This window comes from Pseudochaenichthys georgianus, chromosome 16 (assembly GCF_902827115.2).
Source record: "Pseudochaenichthys georgianus chromosome 16, fPseGeo1.2, whole genome shotgun sequence".
Lineage (NCBI taxonomy): Eukaryota > Metazoa > Chordata > Actinopteri > Perciformes > Channichthyidae > Pseudochaenichthys > Pseudochaenichthys georgianus.
In genome coordinates this window covers 28,033,477-28,053,801 of record NC_047518.2, presented here as the reverse complement: position 1 = coordinate 28,053,801, position 20,325 = coordinate 28,033,477, and the positions used below count along the sequence as shown (strand labels likewise).

Genomic DNA, 20,325 nt, shown 5'->3' with positions numbered 1-20,325 from the left:
ACGCAAAGTTCAAGAATGTGCTCTGCTGAAATGCCTATTGCGTAGGAAATGTCATCATGCAATGTTTTCTGTGTAAACTCAACAGCTAGCTAAGATTAGAGCTCCTGAACTCACACACGTGTTTAAGTTATTATTTTTTCTTTTATAGCCTGAGAGTAGTGTGTCTGTACATGGGAGGCTTCGTTAACGTAGAGATGCTGTAGCAGGTAAAGTTAACAAGTGAGCTACATGGATTAGCTAACTCTGGTTATCTAGGGAGCTGCTTTCATGTAATGTTACGTACGACACATGCATGGTTTTGTAATATCGTACAGTGAGTGGTGTAGTGGGCGTTGGACGCGGGGGTACGCCGTACCGTACCCCCACTTATTTGAATCATGATTTTTTTTTTTTAATAGTCTAATACATATAAAATCATTGCCAGTGTTATCAGTTGCAAGTGTGTATTTGTTGTAATAATGACGAAAACATAATAGGCAGATTTCACAGTAATTATAATAAAACGTAGCTCAAGCATTTATGCAACTTGATTTGAAGTGTGTGTGTGTGTGTGTGTGTGTGTGTGTGTGTGTGTGTGTGTGTGTGTGTGTGTGTGTGTGTGTGTGTGTGTGTGTGTGTGTGTGTGTGTGTGTGTGTGTGTGTGTGTGTCTTTGTCTTTGTCTTTGTCTTTGTCTTTAGACAACTCTCCTGCTATCTCCATCAGAACAACCTTCTGGATCCGCACCAGTCTGGTTTCAAGGCAGGTCACTCCACAGAAACTGCCCTCCTTGCTGTCACTGAGGAACTGCACACTGCTAAAGCAGCCTCCCTCTCCTCTGTCATCATCCTGTTGGACCTGTCTGCTGCATTCGACACGGTGAACCATCAGATCCTCCTTCGCACTCTCCAAGAACTTGGAGTTTCAGGCTCTGCACTTTCCCTCCTCACCTCATACCTCAAAGACCGCACCTACAGGGTTACTTGGAGAGGGTCCGAGTCCGACCCTTGTCAATTAACTACAGGGGTCCCTCAGGGCTCTGTTCTTGGTCCCCTCCTCTTCTTTTTGTACACAAACTCACTCGGATCAGTCATTAGCCCGCATGGTTTTTCATACCACTGCTACGCTGACGACACCCAATTAATTCTGTCCTTTCCCCGCTCAGAGACCCAGGTCGTCGCATGCATCTCTGCTTGTCTAGCTGACATCTCTCATTGGATGTCTGATCATCACCTCAAGCTCAACCTTGACAAGACTGAACTGCTTTTCCTTCCGGGAAAAGATTGTCCCACTCTTGACCTAACAATCAACATTGACACCTCTGTTGTTTCCCCGACTCAGACTGCAAGGAATCTGGGTGTGATCCTAGATAACAACCTGTCCTTCACTGCAAACATCGCTGCTACAACCCGCTGCTGCAGATACACGCTTTACAACATCAGGAAGATACGCCCCCAGCTGACCCAGAAAGCGACGCAGGTTCTGGTCCATGCTCTCGTCATCTCACGCCTAGACTACTGCAACTCCCTCCTGGCTGGTCTACCTGCATGTGCCATCCGACCTCTACAGCTCATCCAGAATGCAGCTGCTCGCCTGGTCTTCAACCTTCCTAAATTCTCCCACACCACGCCGCTCCTCCGCTCCCTTCACTGGCTTCCGATAACTGCTAGAATTCACTTCAAGACACTGGTACTTGCTTACCATGCTGCGAATGGATCTGGCCCTTCCTACATCCAGGACATGGTTAAACCGTACACCCCAGTACGTGCACTCCGCTCTGCATCAACCAAACGGCTCGCTGCACCATCGCTGCGAAGGGGACCCAAGTTCCCATCAGCAAAAACACGTGGGTTTGCTATCCTGGCTCCAAAATGGTGGAATGAGCTCCCCATTGACATCAGGACAGCAGATAGCTTACACACCTTCCGGCGCGGACTGAAAACTCATCTCTTTCGACTCCACTTCGAGCGATAGAACTATTAACAAAGCACTTGTATACTAATAAAGGGCTGGCTTATCTAAAGCCAGTTGAGTAGCACTTGAAATGTTTTTGCTCTATGAAACCTGATGTACTTATATGATTCTGTTTTCTTCAAGTTTGTATTTTGTTGGTCGAACGCACTTATTGTAAGTCGCTTTGGATAAAAGCGTCAGCTGTGTGTGTGTGTGTGTGTGTGTGTGTGTGTGTGTGTGTGTGTGTGTGTGTGTGTGTGTGTGTGTGTGTGTGTGTGTGTGTGTGTGTGTGTGTGTGTGTGTGTGTGTGTGTGTGTGTGTGTGTGTGTGTGTGTGTGTGTGTGTGTGTGTGTGTGTGTGTGTGTGTGTGTGTGTGTGTGTGTGTGTGTGGGTGACCAGGTGTCCCGCATTTTTATTATTTGTCCCGCATTTGAGTGACAGTCGCGCAGAAAGGCAGGATCGGTTCGCTGACAGCCAAGACCGCCCTTTATTATTATATTGTGTAACCGGCATCTTGTAAGTTGCGCTGACAGGCGACACAGAGGTCCAGAGGTGTACCCCCCCCCCCCCCCCCCCCCCATTGACAGTTCACGAGCGCGTCCATAGTGTCAGCCCCGTCCCGTCCACCCAGTAAAAAAATCCCCACTACACCTGACTAACGCTGACCTTTCTGTAGCTGCTCATTAATTCATTTCGAAAGGTATAAATGAAAGCCTATGTACATATTAAAATACGTCTAATGTCAAACTGTGTCTTTGTGTTGTTTCTAAAGAAGACAGTATGAGTCGTCAAAGTCCTGCAGCCAGTAATGGCATTACCCCTCTTCAGCAGATGGTGGCGTCCTGCTCCGGAGCCATCATCACATCTCTGTTTGGTGAGATACTACACTTTTTATGTCAAATAACTAGGTTGAGGCTTTGCTTGCTTCATCTCGTGTAATGCACAATTTATCTGAGTGATGGAATAGTTATATCTATACTTAAGTAAAATTAGCACTGCAGTATTGAAGACAGCATTACTAGTACATTTCCTACATTCAAAACAAGTAGTTATTATCATTTTTGAGTGTTTTACTTGTTAAATCCTGTTGTTTAAATACTCTTGTCCACAAAAGGTGGTGGTAGGATCCATAGAAAACATATGTGCCTAATTTCATTCATGGAGGATCATGTTAATTTCTTTCTTTTTTCAGTTACTCCTTTGGATGTCGTGAAGATCAGACTGCAAGCTCAGAAAAATCCCTTCCCCAAAGGTATAATGAATATCTACTTTGTTGCTCTGGTGTTATGCTTAATATAGTACTGGTTCAAAGATTACACAAGTTTGTCTTGTGTTAATACCTTTCAGGGAAATGCTTTGTTTACTGCAATGGACTTATGGACCACATATGCGTGTGTGATAATGGAAACACTAAGGCCTGGTACAAAGCCCCCAGTCACTTCAATGGCACACTGGTAAACATTTCAGATAGCCCATGCATGTCACCATTCACTTTTTACCCCAGTAAAACATTAGTAGCCTTACTTTGACATGTACCATAGCTTGTTTGTCTTCTTTCACTGACTCCACACTGTACATCTCTGCAGGATGCCTTCGTCAAAATAGTGCGCCAAGAAGGAACAAAGGCCTTATGGAGCGGTCTACCTCCAACCCTGTGAGTGTGAAGTCTTGTGTTCTCTTTTTTTAAGTTGTACCAATTAGTGGCAAACCACCTGCTTGGAACACTTGAGTATAATATGTGGATATATATGTTTTCTTCAGTGTTATGGCAGTCCCAGCTACCGTGATCTACTTCACGTGCTACGACCAGCTGTGTTCAGCGCTGCGGGTCAGGATGGGAGACCACTCTCAGGAGGCTCCTCTCCTGGCAGGAGCGGTCGCTAGAGGTGAGCTAACTGCTGTCACATCAAGAGAACAGGACCGAACAGAACAGGACTATTTAGAGCTTCATCATCAATTACTGCTGATCATCCCTCAAAACTCACCTTTTCACTCTTGCCTTCAACTCCTAATCCACTAGCCCCTCGCCCCTATTCCACCTAGATTTGCACTTTTTACTTTGTTGTTACTTTTCTTCTTTACTTGCTTGTAAAGCGCTTTGACCACCAGAAAAAGCACTATATAAATAACATGTATTATTATCTACATTTAATTAGTGTTTACAGAATGGAACACATCTATTATCTACTGAAGTCCCTTCCAGAATAGTAACCTTATTGCCGTATTTAAATTATGCTAGTAGTTTAAGTAACAGATTGTGTTACTCTAGATTTTAATTTAGACCCTGACTTTTTAATAATGGCTCAGGTTTTAAAAAGGGCAGTTTATGAGGTTGAATACAATTTTCTTGACATGCACTACTCTTTTCAAATACAAAATGCTCCACCACGGTGAAACATAATTTTCACCTAGTGCATTTCAATCATTTTTCTCTGCAACAGTATGATTTTGAGAAGATGTGTTTTGATCTTCTCTTCCCTGTTTCCTATGTGTGTGTCAGTGGGTTCAGCGACAGTGATCAGCCCTCTGGAGCTGATCCGTACGCAGCTGCAGTCGCAGAAACAGTCGTACAGGGAGCTGACTGACTGCATCCGCTCTGCAGTGCAGTCAGAGGGCTGGCTGTCTCTGTGGAGAGGCTTGGGACCCACACTCCTGCGAGACGTGCCCTTCTCAGCCATGTACTGGTACAACTACGAGAAGGGCAAGAGCTGGCTGTGTGAGCGCTCTCACACCAGAGAACCCACCCTTACCATCACCTTTGTATCAGGAGCGATGTCTGGCTCTGTAAGTGCATCTGTTTTTCAACCTGTAGAAAAAGAAACCAAATATAATAAACTGTCATCTAATATAAGTAAACCATAATCTAATCATTTGTACATTTCTCTTAGATTGCGTCCATTGTGACTTTACCCTTTGATGTCGTCAAAACGAGAAGGCAGCTGGAGCTGGGAGAGCTACAAGCAAAGAATTGTAATTATGGCATTATTCTTTTTATAATAATTAAATGTTACTAAAGTTTGAAAATGTTGTATGTCAGTGGATTCCCAACAAGGAATAGGTTTACCGGGTGGTACTTCTGCATTTGTCTTAACTCACATGAAAAGATTGTGCATCCTATCATTGTCTTGAATTCCTTTAAATATATACATTCTCAGTAAACGAAATACAAGATAAAACTTTATTAAGACCCTGGAAAACAAGTCAACAGCCATTAGGATGAAACAAAGGAGAGATATAGGTAAGAGCGCAGAATATAATCTTATTTTAAGAATAAAAATGTGGTGTTTGAATGAAGATAAAGCAAACAATGGGAGGCTTGCCCTTAGCGGCACTGGATCTCTGTGTGAGGTAGTGAGTGGGCATATGCGCAATCTGTTGATTAAAAAGCCTCAGTCCCAATCAATTTACACATTTAAATAAATATACGAGTAGTTCAAAGTCAAAAGTAAGTATCACATCAAACCCCAACGGATATAAAAGCCTATCTGAGGACTCTTTGTGCTGCAGATAGGTTTCAGGCTCAGTATTGAAACTGTGAAATTGCATCGTTCCTGTGCAGGTCTTACATTTCCTTTGTGGGGGTCAAGCTTTAGTTAGGAGCCTGATGTATGCCAGCACAAAGGACTGGCCTTGTGGAATAAATCGTTTTTTCATACACAAGGTTACTAGGAGTGAGAAACCTTCAGTTTATCTGACTATGGGGGTAGACAAAAAAGGCCGTTTTATTTTACTGAAATAAAATCCTTTGTGGTCCGTCTTATATTTAAGTTAAATGTGTCATTTGATGGTGATGTTATCTTTGTCTCTTCAGTGTCATGTCAGGTCTCCTCCTCCACCTTCAGCGTGATGAGCAGGATTGTGGCGCAGGGCGGGTTTAGTGGACTGTTTGCAGGTAGATACTTCTTCTGTGATGTTTTGTGAATGATTACAGATACGTCTAACCACATGGCATCTAATCGCTCCTCTGATCTGTTGTCTCTCTGCCAGGTTTCATCCCGAGGTTGATCAAAGTGGCTCCAGCCTGCGCCATCATGATCAGCAGTTATGAGTTCGGAAAAACCTTTTTCCGCAAACACAACGAGGAGAGGACACTCAGGCCACTGCAGGACACGAACGCTTGATATATTCCCCGTCATTTCTCTGCAAACCAACCAGAACTACTGCTAGAGTGGGGGGGGGGGGGAGTATAAATGTAAATGAACAAAATTATGAACTACTTTACCCTTTCGGAGTAAGAAGATTTATATTAAATTATTTGAATTAGTATTTATAATGTATTCTAGGATTTGATGCGATAGATCCTGTGTGTAGTAATGAAAAGAAGTGATGTTTTCATCAGTGTTCAAATCAAATGCTTTTTGATTAATTGAACTGCCAGCAGATGGCACCCCAGTGTTGTTAATCTGTATTTTTTTTAAAGATTGAGTGCACTGTGCCTGAAGTCATTTATTGGTGATGTAAGATTAATCTCCACTGTGTCACGCTCAGTCAGTGTAGCCTCCCCTGTCCCCGAGAACAGATCTCCATGTTCTTGCACTTCTTCTCCAATTCCCTGTGACCTGTGAATACGTGTGAGACAGAGACAAACACGAAAGCCAAAATCGTACCATTTTGAAGCTGCGAGTTTGTTTTCAGTTTGAAGAGACTGTGAAAGAGGACTGTGAATCATGTAAACTTTCTAAAAATGTTACGTCTAAAGTGTTGAATATACGTACGTGATATTCTTTAGAATTTCTCATTCATTGACTTTATGCAACGTGTTCACCTCACTCATTATCAATCTCACTGTTTGAGTAAGAGCAGTTTATTCAAAATGAAGAATGAAAAGGCAAATAAATCTAATAAAACATCTGCTGCATGTCTGTGCAAATGACTGCTGGAACGAGCTAAAGGCAAAATCATATTTCAGTGTTGAAGTATACGGTTAGTCACTAACAAAACAAATAGAAATGTTCTGATGGTTCACTCATTTCTCATTCTCGGAAATATCTGTTGCAAAGTATTTTTTTTAACAACGTCTTAACATAGAGTTTTAGGAATTACCTATTTGTTGTAACTAGTGATCAAAATACTACATTTTGATAATCAAAGGGAATAAAACAAGTGTCGGTGTCGGATGAAGCTGGACTTTAAAGTAAACTCAGAAGTGAAGGGTGAATATTATCTTAGGGATCATTACCTGAGAACAAAACCCCTGTGAGACTGCAATTTGTACAACAATAACAAAGCAACACTGATAAAATAAAAGTATTTACACCTGACGTGAAATGTGAGACAGCATAGAGCAAAACTTTGAAATTGTAATCTGACAAAAGTGAGAGTACATACATTGTAAATCAAAGAGATTACTTGTCAAAAACTAAACTAAATAAACAGCTGTAGCAGAACATAACATACCCTTTTAACTGCAGGAAATGTTTCATAGTGCCAACATTGACTGAGGCTTTCGGTATTTTCTTATCTATATTCAGTATTTTCATACTGAATATGCATGCTGTGACTCCGGCAAACCTTTCAATTCTTACATCATCTGCTATTGTTTTCATTTATTTCCTTTAAAAAAGGGAAACAAAAACTGAAGTTCCACAAAAAAAGAAACTAAACAAAATAATTCAAACACAGATCGATGAAGTAACGGCAGCAGATCCTCTAATAAGAGTCAGAGAGTATTTCCACTGGATATTACGTTAATATTAAAGACTTTAATGAGTCCGACAGAACTGCACTTCATTTTTAACACAGAGAACATGCTACACCAGATTCTCCACTTGCAAACCTGATTTATTTCTATTGAAGCGCTTGGCTCCACTTACAGAAAATAAATGTCTACAAATCTACATGACCTAAATGAAGAGAGTTCCTGGATTATCTGGAGATGTGTTTTTGTTTATCTCTCCGTTCATTATGACGGAGTGAAGCCCGGGCTGCTGATCTGCGTCGCAGGACTGGCCAAACACTCGCTGGACTTCAGGCTGGCCAGAGACTTGTAGCTCGCAACCGACGTCAGGGAGCCGCACAGACCTCTTAGAGACGGGGTTTCCTCTTTACCTGGTTCACAAGATACACATAATCAATACTCACATCGGCGTGGACACCCTCCAGTGTTTACTTGCAGGGGGAGACGTACCTTGGTGAGGCCACAGTGTGCCGGGGGGCCTGGCCTCCAGACTCAGAGTGTGGGACGGGTCAAGAGACATCTGAGAAAGACTCATGTCTGCAGACAGCTGCTCCAGACTCTGGAAACTCTTCCTGCAATGAGAGAACAGAAGATCAGTAAAGATATTGGGCTGAAACAATAAACAGGAAATGTATCGTAAAACATTTTATAATGTTAGAGAAACACAATCAAAGCATTTTCTTTCATACAATTATTATTATAATAATTAGAAGAAATGAACACATTTTCCCATATTTCTTATTCCCAACAATAAATTGGAGGAACAGTCTTTGTGATTTGAGACTTATTCACAGATACTTGTATCTAAATATGCTCTAGTCTACACCAATGATTTCCATGTTTTTACTGCAGTAAATACTGCTAGCCATCATTTTGAGTGAAATCTTAAATACTAACTAACCTGCTCCCAATGATACCTGGCACATTTTCAGGAAAGTCTCTTGACTAAATAACAAAGAAGAAGACACTGGACGCTTCATAAAAGCACCTTCTTTTCTAGGAATAGCTAGCTTATTGAGAAAGATAAATAAGCAACATCTCCTTGTCTGAACAACAGCTAAGCATGTTTGTGAACATTCAATAATTCAATGTCAATAACTGAGATTTATTAAGATGTTGATGCTAGAAGATGTGAACTCTTAGTACATACTCCTCCCACTGTCCCGTGCTCTTCCTGTACAGCAGCGTGTCCAAGGCGACAGCGTTGGTATCCAAGGCGACAGGAGATGGCCACTGATTGGTCAGGTGGGCTGTCAGCTCTTGTCTGGACCGCAAATCATTGTTTTTCAGCACCGTCCTGGAGACAAAAGCAGGCACAGTTACACACAGGTTATGAACTAAATAAACTCTCAAAATAAAAACAAGGAGAATCATTCAATGAAGGCAGATCAGGCACAAATATAAGACATTAAAAACGGTTTGTCTGGCAGCCACTCGAGGACCTTTTACTGTGTGTATTCCTTTTTCTTATCAAATACATCAAGTAAACAGAAATTCCAAAAATAAACACAATCAATTTAAGAGTAAAAACAAGTAGCTAGAAAAATATATCACCATTACAGAGGGCATGTTACTGAAAAATAAAATGCCCCAAAACATATGTCGATTACAATTATTCATTTACCAAATTGAAGGGCTCCTTGATAGTTTGTAAAGTATTGGTGTAAAACGCTTTAACCTCCAAATGTTCTCTCTAAAAAAAATTCTGCAGAAGAATTTGTTTGTAATTTGGGGGACAGTGGATGTTGGAATCAGATCTACACCAGGTCTCTTGGAGGATGATAATGTCTACATTTTGTGTGTTCCCTTTAAATTTATCTGTTCTATATTTCTGTCCAAACAGAGAAGAATGTATACCTTGGATGTTCCACCTCCATCTCACAATCCCTTAAATGCACTGACATGCACACACACACACACACACACACACACACACACACACACACACACACACACACACACACACACACACACACACACACACACACACACACACACACACACACACACACACACACACACACACACACACACACACACACACACACACACACACACACACACACACACACACACCGGGCAGGATGGACTCACAGTTGGTTCTGTAGTTCCAGTATGATGTACTCAAGCTGCTCTTTTTCCAGATTGTGTGTGAGGTGTGTGTCTGCTAGGCTCTGCTGAAGAGCTTTGTTATGAGACACGGCCTTCGACAGCTGGGCTTCTCGGAGACGCACCAGCTCTTCCAGGTAACCCTGAAACACACACACTTTGTTTTCCACTTGTTTGGCTAATTCCATTAAGGTACTGCTGTATAAATTCACATCTGAGTTTGTTTTCGCCAGCAAACAAAATAACCAGAAGTGATTTCGCCATCGTCTAGATTAATTGCTGAGGTAAGATATATTACAGATGCTGTAAATTAAAGAAATAACATCAAGCTTTCTGTTTGCTTGTCAAAAAAAATCTCTTCACAGAACTCACATTCAACACTTCGAGCCTCTAATGATCATGCAATCATCATGGAAAATGTCAAATTTGCATATACCATTCCCTTTATCCCAAAATAACCACACACACACACACACACACACACACACACACACACACACACACACACACACACACACACACACACACACACACACACACACACACACACACACACACACACACACACACACACACACACACACACACACACACACACACACACACACACACACACACACACACACGATGTATACATCACTTCAGGAGACATTACATTGATCCTAAATCTAACCAAGTCTTCAACCTAAAATTAATGATTCCCCTTATGGGGACCTCCAATTTGTCCCCATAAGGGAGGCGAGTCCCCACACGTGACTGTGTAAACAGATGTAGGTCCCCACAAGTATAGTAATTCTAGGACACACACACACACACACACACACACACACACACACACACACACACACACACACACACACACACACACCTTCTGCTCCAGTGATGTTCGGTACTTCTGCTCAAAGCGTTTGCACTTGCTGACCAAGTTGCTCTGCTCAGTGAAGATGGAGGCGGCGGTGGCCGTTTTGTCGGGGGTGCTGCTCTCGCTGCCGCTGCTCCCCAGAGTCCTCATCTCCTCCTCGTCACTGCTGATGCTCTCTGCACTGCAAAGCACATTTCATATTAACAAACATCCAGCCAACAGTGAATCTGACCCTCGAGACCAAAGCTGAATTATTGAATATTCAAAACGTTTCAACTGTACATTTATTCTAAATACCAGCCAAAATGGCTTTGTTTTCCCTTACTATACTGTACACTGATAATGAACTGTGTGATGGACGTTGTTTGATCTCACGTACCTCTGAGCGAACTTCAGGTACGGCGTGTAGTCGATCACTGCGGGGCAGCTGCCGTCCAGACCCTCTCCTTTCAGACAGAAGCTACAAGACAGGAAATCTGTTATTTTGCCAGATTTTTAACCGACTTATCTTGTAAATAACTATTCTGGTGCAATATTTATGATTCAAGAGTAAAGTATAATTAAGTAGGGGAACAAACATCTATTTTTATTTTATATTTGTAATTAATTTCTTTGAATACATCTGTTTCTATTATTTTTCTGTTGATTGGTGTCAGATGATTTCATAAAACATTTACATAATAGCTACTAGATTTATTTTTCAAATACTTTCAAATCCTTCATGTATTTTATATTATCATACATTTTAAATAAAGTGCTATTTGAGAATGATAAAAGCAAGAAATATCAACACTGCAAACACAAATGTTTTTCTGCATATTCAACATCATTACTACTCATCTCATCGAAGGCACTATTAACAACCCGGAAGTAAATAAAAACATTTGTAACTATTCAGTGAGGCAGATGACTGATTCTACCTGACGTTTATTCTAGAGGATATAGTTTGTAGTGTTCAGCAGATATCCCATTAAGTGCGTTCAGTTTTCCGCTGAGGATCATTGTTCCTCTTTGCTAATGCAGTGTGTTAGGCATATGATTAATCCTTTAAAGCTTTTTGTCTTACACTATCACATAGTTCTGCAACGTTTGCAAGTGATGCACCTGCAGTTCAGGCAGCGACACTCTGGCCCTGTTGCTTCTCTGTTATATTGTGTTAAGAACTAATATAATTTGCCTGCTACACTTTAGTGAGCTTGAATCACTGCCTGTGTTGTTGAAGCATTAGAAACAATAAAGATTATGGCCTAGGTAAAAAAAAACCCGCAGAGAGGACCAGTGGTTCAAAGAAAGCTCTTATCCAAATTGACTGACACACTTATGATGGTGACACATGAAATGTCTAGTTCCTCTTCAGTTATACAACATATCATCTAAAACATATTTATATTCCATTTAAGAGGAGCAGGTTGTTATTGCAACCACATTCTCCTTTTTAACCCTGTTAACATGAAAGCCTTTTATCGTGATTGTTACTTTTTAGTCTAGTTGCCACCTATTGTGAACCCGTTGAGTACACCAAATTGTTATGTTACAAATGTATAGTAGGAGCATTGAGATATTGGATGTCCTTTTGGTGTCCAAGGAAGACATTAACGTAACTCTGTAACACAGAGACGCACAACAGGTGCAGCTATGTAAGCATCTCCATGTATGTTCTATTTTTTGTGTCTGCAAAAAAAAAAGAAGTATAGTAGGGGTCCCCAGCACATAGAAATTGCCAGATGCTGACTTTTATATATTGGGCAATTTGCACAATCAGCATAAATTACGTAAATAAGCATGAATTACCATTATAGCCTATAACACTAGTTTATAAATGGTTGATTTGGATAATGCTGGAGTGGTTTTGGGGGTCATTGAGGATGCTCTCATTTTCAGGATCAAAAATGGCAGTTTTAACCAGAAAATCTCCACTTAGGCTATAATGCCATTCATTTGAATTAACGCAAATTATGCTAATTGTCCAAAATATGCAAGTTACCATCTGGCAGTTTCTCAAGTGCAGGGGACCTTAACCCTAGATTTAAATAAATTATAAAACTTTGGTGTACTTAACATTTCCGGGTTCCCTAAGCTGGCAACTAGACTATTTCCTATGACACTTTGCCAAAGAAGCAACAAAGAACAAAAGCAGGACTGAAGAGTTACAGTGAGAAATAGCCAAATGTAATGAGTACCTCAAGTCAATGGTGTGGAGTCCGATGAGTGTGTCTGCCAGCAGCCCTGCCTCCTCTCCCAGCATGACCGCTCCGTCTTCGTAAAACCTCCTAGTCAACACACGTGCGTACGTTACTGACATTGATTCAACTCCTCCAGATCTCAACAACTGATGTGTGATACTAGACATCTGGAGGTCAAGTGTAAGAAGATCTAAATGATCCGGCAGCATGGTAATATTGTAGATTAACTTCCTAAATACACTTGATTTGATAGTATGTCATTATATGGTTGAAGGAGAAACAGCACATTAAGACCTGGTGGTTTTGAAGTCCCTCAGTGCAGATGAGATGTATTCTGATAATCTTTTCTCCATCAGGACCACTCTGATCCACGCCCTGCCCTGCAGAGAGAGACATTGGGCTGTTAGTGGATGCTCAAACAGTTCATGACCTGAGAGAGTGTTTGTGTGTCTTGTTCTCACCTACAGCCCCATTGCCTTTCCTTTTTAGCTTTTCTGAGTGGATAAATCAAAAGAAAGCAAAAATAACAGCTCCTGCTTGTGCAGTATGTGTGTGCTGTATCTCAGGATACTGTAGAAGATGCAGTGCTGCTTATATAAAACTGATAATGCTTGTATATTTTACATTTTCTGCTTAATTACACTTTTTCTAACCTAACGCTCTGTTTGAATTCAACTTTCTGATGTTGTGAAGATTCAAGTTATTTTCTTTCCTGCTGCCCTGGGTAATTAAATCTGATGTCAAGATTTTTCTTATACTCACTTTAGCTCTCGATGATCGCACATTCTCCATACTCTCGATGCTTCGGATGCAATTATGAGGGACTTTGCTGCAGGCGGATTTGATGTAATCCCAGAAACTGCGAGGACTCTCATAGCCGAACCAAGTTGTCTGACCTGAGAGAAAAAGAGACAGAGGGTTTTTTCATAAGCTTGCATGCATAGTGCTCTGAACTTTAAAAATGAACAAAGCTATTACGGACTTGTTATTCAAATGTCAGTGGATACAGTTATATTTTTTTTTTTAACAGAACAAATAAATTGAAGTGACATAAAAAAGTTTGCATCTTTTTGGAAGTCAAATATTTGTCTTTAACAGGCCAGTATGTATACACCAGCGTCCATATTTGACAATCATCTTAAATAAAGACGAGTCCGACTGCTGATCATTTCCTACTAAGGACCATCATCACATGTTATATCTCTTTCCGTTTGCCTTACCTCAAATTAATGTCAAATACATCAAAGTAATGTTGAATTATGCAGTTTAAACATAACACTATGTGTAGGTAAATTACCTTTATGTCGATGAGAAGAGAATTGCTTACGTTTTTTACCTTTGAGTCTGTGACTGAGGATGTGCTCCAGGATGGAAATAAAGTTAACGAACTCTGGAGATGCGTCGTCTAACGTATCAAAACAGGAGCGGTCCAGTAGAGTCTTCACTGAAAACCTGAAAACAAAAATCAGAGGCACATGGTGGTATTGAAATTAGTTATTGGGCCTGTAGCCTAAAGGTCAACTTGATAGAGATTTACAATGAGGTAAGGTCTAAAGAAAATACTCTGCTGGTAGAATTTGGGGAATTGTAGGATCCAGTGTATTTGTTACACATCCTTTTTGATAAAGCTTATAGTTAGGGCTGATTAGATTCAGCCCATAGTTTTGCTGATATAGGCTTAGTTTGTCGGGGGACATCTTACTTCTTCCTTCTCTCTGTCTATACCTGTGTACTCTCATGTTCTGATTAACCCAGCTTCCCCACATTTCTTTCTTTTTGGTGTCTATATACGCTGGGATCCGGAGTCATGGATGATCCTGCGGTCCTGTGTCCTGGATCGCGAGCGCTGGATCTTGAGTCGTGGCTGTGGTCCTGGATCATCGGTCCTGGATGGATATCCTCGTGGATTCATCTTCCTATTATACACACATGCATTTCCAAACATTTGGACTACCTATGTTGCAAATGTATTATCTTTTCAATTTACACACGGCATCTATTGCACGTCTGTCCGTCCTGGGAGAGGGATCCCTCCTCTGTTGCTCTCCTTGAGGTTTCTCCCATGTTCCCTTTAAACTGGGTTTTCCTCGGAAGTGTTTCCTTGTACGATGTGAGGGTCTAAGGACAGAGGGTGTCGTATTGTCATACTGATATTCTGTACACACTGTGAAGACCACTGAGACAAATGTAACATTTGTGATATTGGGCTATATAAATAAACATTGATTGATTGATTGATTGATTGATTGATTGATTGATTGATTGATTGATTGATTGATTGATTGATTGATTGAACATTATGAAGACTTTGGCCCCTGTTGCTTCAGTTAATACCCTTTTTAAAAAAATGTTAATCCGTCTATTGTTAGTCCTTAAATCTTATGGAAGTGTAAGCATCCCATTAAATATGTAATGGATCTATCCCCATTTTCATTTTTCTACACTGACATGTAAATACCACAATGACAAAATGCTTTCTGTGTTGCCATCCGATCGCAGACTGAATGATATGAAAAAGATGACACACTCACACTGATAATGCACATTTGAACACGCAATAACCAACAAACAAAAATAAGAAGTATCTAAAGCAATGTAAAAGGCAATGTGAAGTTACTTTTTAATATTTCAAGAAACATATACAAAACACATCTGGCCTTATAGCTGTAATGAGGGTTGCATTAATATCCTGTGATGATATCAGCATTATGTTCTGCCCACTGTGACATGTCTGTGCACCGACAGTCTGTATAATTTGGTTTCAATCTCATTCAACTGATGAGACAGGAAGGAGAGTTAATCGACGTGTGTGTGTGTGTGTGTGTGTGTGTGTGTGTGTGTGTGTGTGTGTGTGTGTGTGTGTGTGTGTGTGTGTGTGTGTGTGTGTGTGTGTGTGTGTGTGTGTGTGTGTGTGTGTGTGTGTGTGTGTGTGTGTGTGTGTGTGTGTTGTACAAAATCTGCCAAATGAAAGTAGCCCTTAACGTCAGCTAAATAATCTGACTTCATCTCTCCCTATCTCGTTGCTAAGCAGCAGGGTGACCACAGAGGCTTCCTTTGAAGAAGAAGATTTCATCTTATTTCCATGATTTAGGGCAGGTTTTAATTAAATATCGTGTATATTTCAGTCAGTTTTATCTTCAAAGGAATTTACACAAGCCTAATTTCCTGTGTTAAGTAAATTGCATTTACTCTCTCAGCTAATACTTTTATTTAACATTCACACAGAAAACATTTTGGTACATTGGCAACCTGAAATATGAAATAAAGGAAAAACCAATGTACAATGTGTTGTACATGTTTGCTGTTGCAATTCAAATTCTAGGCAAACTTGAAGATGTAATCCACATTACACATATTGGTCTTAGAAATTGTATATCTATGAAGACGGTTGCAACAGTCCGGTTAATGTATTTAATATAGATCACATTTCAAGAAACCACAGATGTTGATCAAAATGCTTTACAGAGACATTTAAATTACAATAAATACCACTAACCAATAGGCCTGGTAACATTTTGTAAATTGGCTTAAGATGGGTCAAACTCATCGATTTCCCCTTTGGATCAACTGAATAAAGCAGTTCATTTAGAGTCAGACTGTCAAAGGATCAACAGCGACTGTCCGCCCACACAGATGTTTAACGCTGGATTTAAATGTTACTGATGAGGTTGTTTTTCACCCTTACCCCACAACATGCTTTCCTTATTGGAGGTCTTTTTCACAGAAAACATTTTGAACACAGGTCCAAACATGAATAAAATAAATAATACTGGAACACTTGAATAAAACTGAGACATGATTGATATTATGATTAACACCAAAATATAAAACTATCTTCTTCCAGCACAATACCATAAATAATCAACTTTTAAAAGTTGTTTTCACAGCAGACATTTTGTCATTGAAGGAAAAGCACAACAAATATAATTAATAATGCCTATTTTCTGTACTATACCATGATCTTGAAACTGGCTGACCTAAATGGATTGAAGTTATTAATGATATTGATTACACCTTTGTTATTCCTGCTGTGACATGTCAACATGTCTATTGAAAAGCTACATCAACAAGATTAGTTGTAAGGTTAATTGGGGTCTGCAGCTAAGGCTGACTAATCTGAGTGAGGCAACATTATAAAGAAAGTGTCCATTTCAGCAGAGAAGGCTTTTACAGACAGGGCAGATCAGGGAGATTTATCACAGCACCACAAACATTTGCCTACAACTCACAATATGGAGAAACCATCAGTCATAAACACAAGAATATAAAGTGTATCATACTTAAAATCAAATGTCAACATTTTAGAATAGAACCAGTAAATGTTTGGCATTTTGTTTAAGAATGCCTAAAATGACTCATCAATCTGCCAGTCGAATTATGCAAATCATTTCAGGTCTTTAAGATTCTGTCTCACAGTCTGGAAGAAGAGGATTTTGACAACAGTAAAGCTGCTTCAGGGGAAAACAAAAGAGGGAAAGAATATGTAAGAAGTTGTTTTCTTGCTTCCATGTTGTGCAGGTCTTTCTTTAAAACAACTAATATTTCATCTTCGGTTTATTCCTTTTGCCAATCCGACATCACTTCTCTGCCTCTTCTCCCTCCTCTACTTGTGCCATTTAGCGAGATGATGCCTGGTGCGGAGGCAGGAACAACCAGAGTGTTCCTGCCTCTAATTACTCTCCCTTTGCATCTGTTTTGAGTTACTTTAATAGAGGTAGGAAAAATAACATCTGACACTTTCCTGATACCTGAACATGTTCTTCTGTAAACTGAGCAGATGCCAGGTGGTGCATGATCATTATTATTTCTGAACCCTTTCTTGGTGCTAAAAAAAGAAAAGAAGTTCAGCTCCATATCTTCCCTATTGTCTGACCTTTTCTGCTCTTCTGTCTCAAGCGCACCACAGGGACTCTCAATCAGTAACTGACATGTGCCAACAGCTCTGAGAGGACCACAGATCAATACTCGGAGCGCTTTTAACATGAACTGACACATAGAGGTGGGGGAGACACAGGCAGGCGACATGTGTGAGCACACCTCAGCATCAATCAGAAACAAACAGAAACTAATGTGGTGTGTATTTCTAAAATCTTGGGCTTAGTCCTATACATTGGAGTGATTGGACTGATAGTCAGTGTAATCGAGAGTGAAATGTGATTGTTGTTAATGGATGCTGCTGATGGTGGGTGTATCTGTGTGTTTGAATGAATGAAAGAGATGCACATGATGTACAAAACAAACAGGATTACGGAATTTACCTGAGGTCAGCCAGCTGATATTTGATAATTGTTTCAATAATATTGTTATGCATCTTATCCAGCAGACAGAATGACTTTGAAGTCATATTTTAAACATCGATGTGCTGCCCAAGCTAACCTCAAACAAAACGCCTCTGACCTCATTTGATTAACAAATCTGCCGTCAGACGCAGTTTCATCCCTACCTGCACACTGTGAGCAGATTCCTCCTCTCCACCGCGGAGCTCCTGCCTGATCCCCGCTTGCGGACAAGATGCAGCCCCACGCCGAGCGACGCCATCCCCGGCCCGTGACGGTGTCTGCGGGGGCGGTGCGTGGTCCCCACTCCTCTGCCTCTGCACCAGGGGAGGATCAGCTGGCTGTCTCCGTCACCTCCGAGCAACTCACGCTGCTCAGCTGAAGGAGGGGCTACACACAAACCTGCGTCAAGTCAAAATGATAGAGCTTCCGGATTGAACCTTCAGAATAAAAGCTCCCCCTCCAAAACATCCACGGTAATGATTACTATTAGTTGGAGAGATTTGTAAAACCTCATTGGACTTCTTCAACAAATTGGTGACATATTCGTCCAGAAAGATACGCGAATGGGCCCCGTTTTTAAATCGAGGTAGGCCCAAAACCATGCAAATGTTTTTGAGTGTGAATAGTGCAGCTGCATTTTCCTACAAAACGTAAATCGACTACTTAACTTACCTGAAGGCATGTGCATAAATGACAGGGACGTGCACAGACATTTTGGGGGGTAGGTGCTCAAGTGAGAAAAAGGGCACTTCCCATAATCATTTATAAAAAAATGTTTTAAAACAAAAAGTTAAATATAGTTGCACATCTCTGACTTACTGATCAATTTATTTTAATACCCTCACACTCACGCAATTGTTTAATACTCAACAGAATTCTACAAAATAATCAGCTAACACAGAGAGTCTTCTTTAGTATTCACTAAGCACAAGAGTAGACAACAAACTAATACAATTCATAGTTATTAAATGAGCAGCCAACAATCAAAATTATGAAGTTACTGTTTAAGGACATTAAAGGCTAAAAGATAGTTTTTTCTTGTAGGCCTACTTGTTATTTTGGTCTATTTTGCTTCCATGTTTTCTTTCACTCCAATGGAAAGAGAACTTCCAAGAAATGCATATAAATGGTGTTCGTTTTACTACCATGTCTGAATTAATCTATAGGCTAGATTTAAAGCTAATCTGCATATATAAACTAGTGCTGTCAAAATGATCGCGTTAACGGCGGTAATTAATTTTTTGAATTAATTGCGTTAAAATATTTAACGCATGTAACGCATGTGCAAAATGGCCCGCCCCATACGTGCCACCAGTGGCAGCGCCAGGGTATGGCTGGGGTAGGCTACACCCATACCAAGAAATGGCTTAGCCCCATCATGAAAAATGATGTTAAAGTAAGCAAAATAAAGTCTGCCAACTCGCGCGGAGTAAATTGCACAGACAGCAGTTGGTAAGATTGATTTCAGTAGCCACGGTTTTGAAAACTTTTGTCACGTAGTGATCGTCTTCTCAATAGAACATCTTTGATAACGGCGTGGTGTTGTTGCAGGATGTCCCGGCGGAGAATACTTTTACCATATTACAGGGGTGCACATAACTGGTACGCAGGTTATGTGCGTAATCTGAAATGCGTACCGTCACTTGTGTCACAAAGCGCATTTGCGTACCGACGTACTTGTGAAGCTTTTCCAGAAGGCGGTTCGATCACCGGACGACAGAATCGGTCTCCGTGTGCACAGACAGGGCTGCTGTTAACGTCGGTCTGTACAACGGAATTGTGCCAAAACCACGCCAACCGGCTGTGGAGGGAGACTCCCCCCCCTTCACTGGAGAACTGCGCTAAAACAGCTGATCACAACGTTCACACTCTGTGGTCACGAAGTAGTCCACCGCCTCCCCCCCCCCCCCCCCCTCTGTCGACTTTCCTGAAGTACTCCCCCGTTGATAGAAATCAACACGTAATGAATTAAGACCCCACAGTTTGATGATTGATAGGTGTGTGGGTTGTCTTTCATTTTGACACGCAGAATTTTTTTATAATAAACATAGATACTGTATGTTAAATGGATATATCCGCCTTCTTTCATTTATCTTTCCATTCCCAACAATATACATAAATAAATGCCATATTTTGGACATAGTTCGAATGGTGATTAATCATGATTCATTAATTTTTAAGCATTCATCTGATTTAAAATGTTAATCGTTTGACAGCCCTAATATAAACATAACATTTCAGGGGGAAATACTGACTTGACGTGAGTAACTATCTGGGGAAGTTGT

At 40.7% G+C, this 20,325-nt stretch overlaps 2 protein-coding genes across 3 annotated transcripts; one reads left to right on the top strand and one right to left on the bottom strand.

Annotated features, from left to right (window-relative positions):
• The first annotated feature begins 894 nt into the window (after positions 1 to 894).
• On the top strand, positions 895 to 6,781 carry slc25a40 (solute carrier family 25 member 40). Its single transcript, XM_071205874.1, has 10 exons — positions 895 to 1,823; positions 2,703 to 2,804; positions 3,123 to 3,182; positions 3,278 to 3,384; positions 3,517 to 3,584; positions 3,692 to 3,816; positions 4,431 to 4,714; positions 4,819 to 4,900; positions 5,742 to 5,822; positions 5,918 to 6,781. Exons 1-10 carry the CDS (start codon positions 1,196 to 1,198, stop codon positions 6,049 to 6,051), a joined length of 1,671 nt encoding a protein of 556 aa, XP_071061975.1. The 5' UTR covers positions 895 to 1,195; the 3' UTR covers positions 6,052 to 6,781.
• A 386-nt stretch (positions 6,782 to 7,167) lies between these two features.
• On the bottom strand, positions 7,168 to 18,392 carry rundc3b (RUN domain containing 3b). Of its 2 annotated transcripts, none has more exons than XM_034102448.2 (11): positions 18,205 to 18,392; positions 14,089 to 14,213; positions 13,524 to 13,657; positions 13,056 to 13,141; positions 12,759 to 12,848; positions 10,958 to 11,038; positions 10,585 to 10,759; positions 9,702 to 9,859; positions 8,758 to 8,904; positions 8,058 to 8,179; positions 7,168 to 7,978 (listed from the first exon to the last, which is right to left on the bottom strand). In XM_034102448.2, exons 1-11 carry the CDS (start codon positions 18,297 to 18,299, stop codon positions 7,833 to 7,835), a joined length of 1,359 nt encoding a protein of 452 aa, XP_033958339.1. In that variant the 5' UTR covers positions 18,300 to 18,392; the 3' UTR covers positions 7,168 to 7,832. The 2 variants fall into 2 exon arrangements, with proteins under 2 accessions (XP_033958339.1, XP_033958340.1); XM_034102449.2 differs by having other exon boundaries at positions 14,098 to 14,213.
• Positions 18,393 to 20,325: the final 1,933 nt, after the last annotated feature.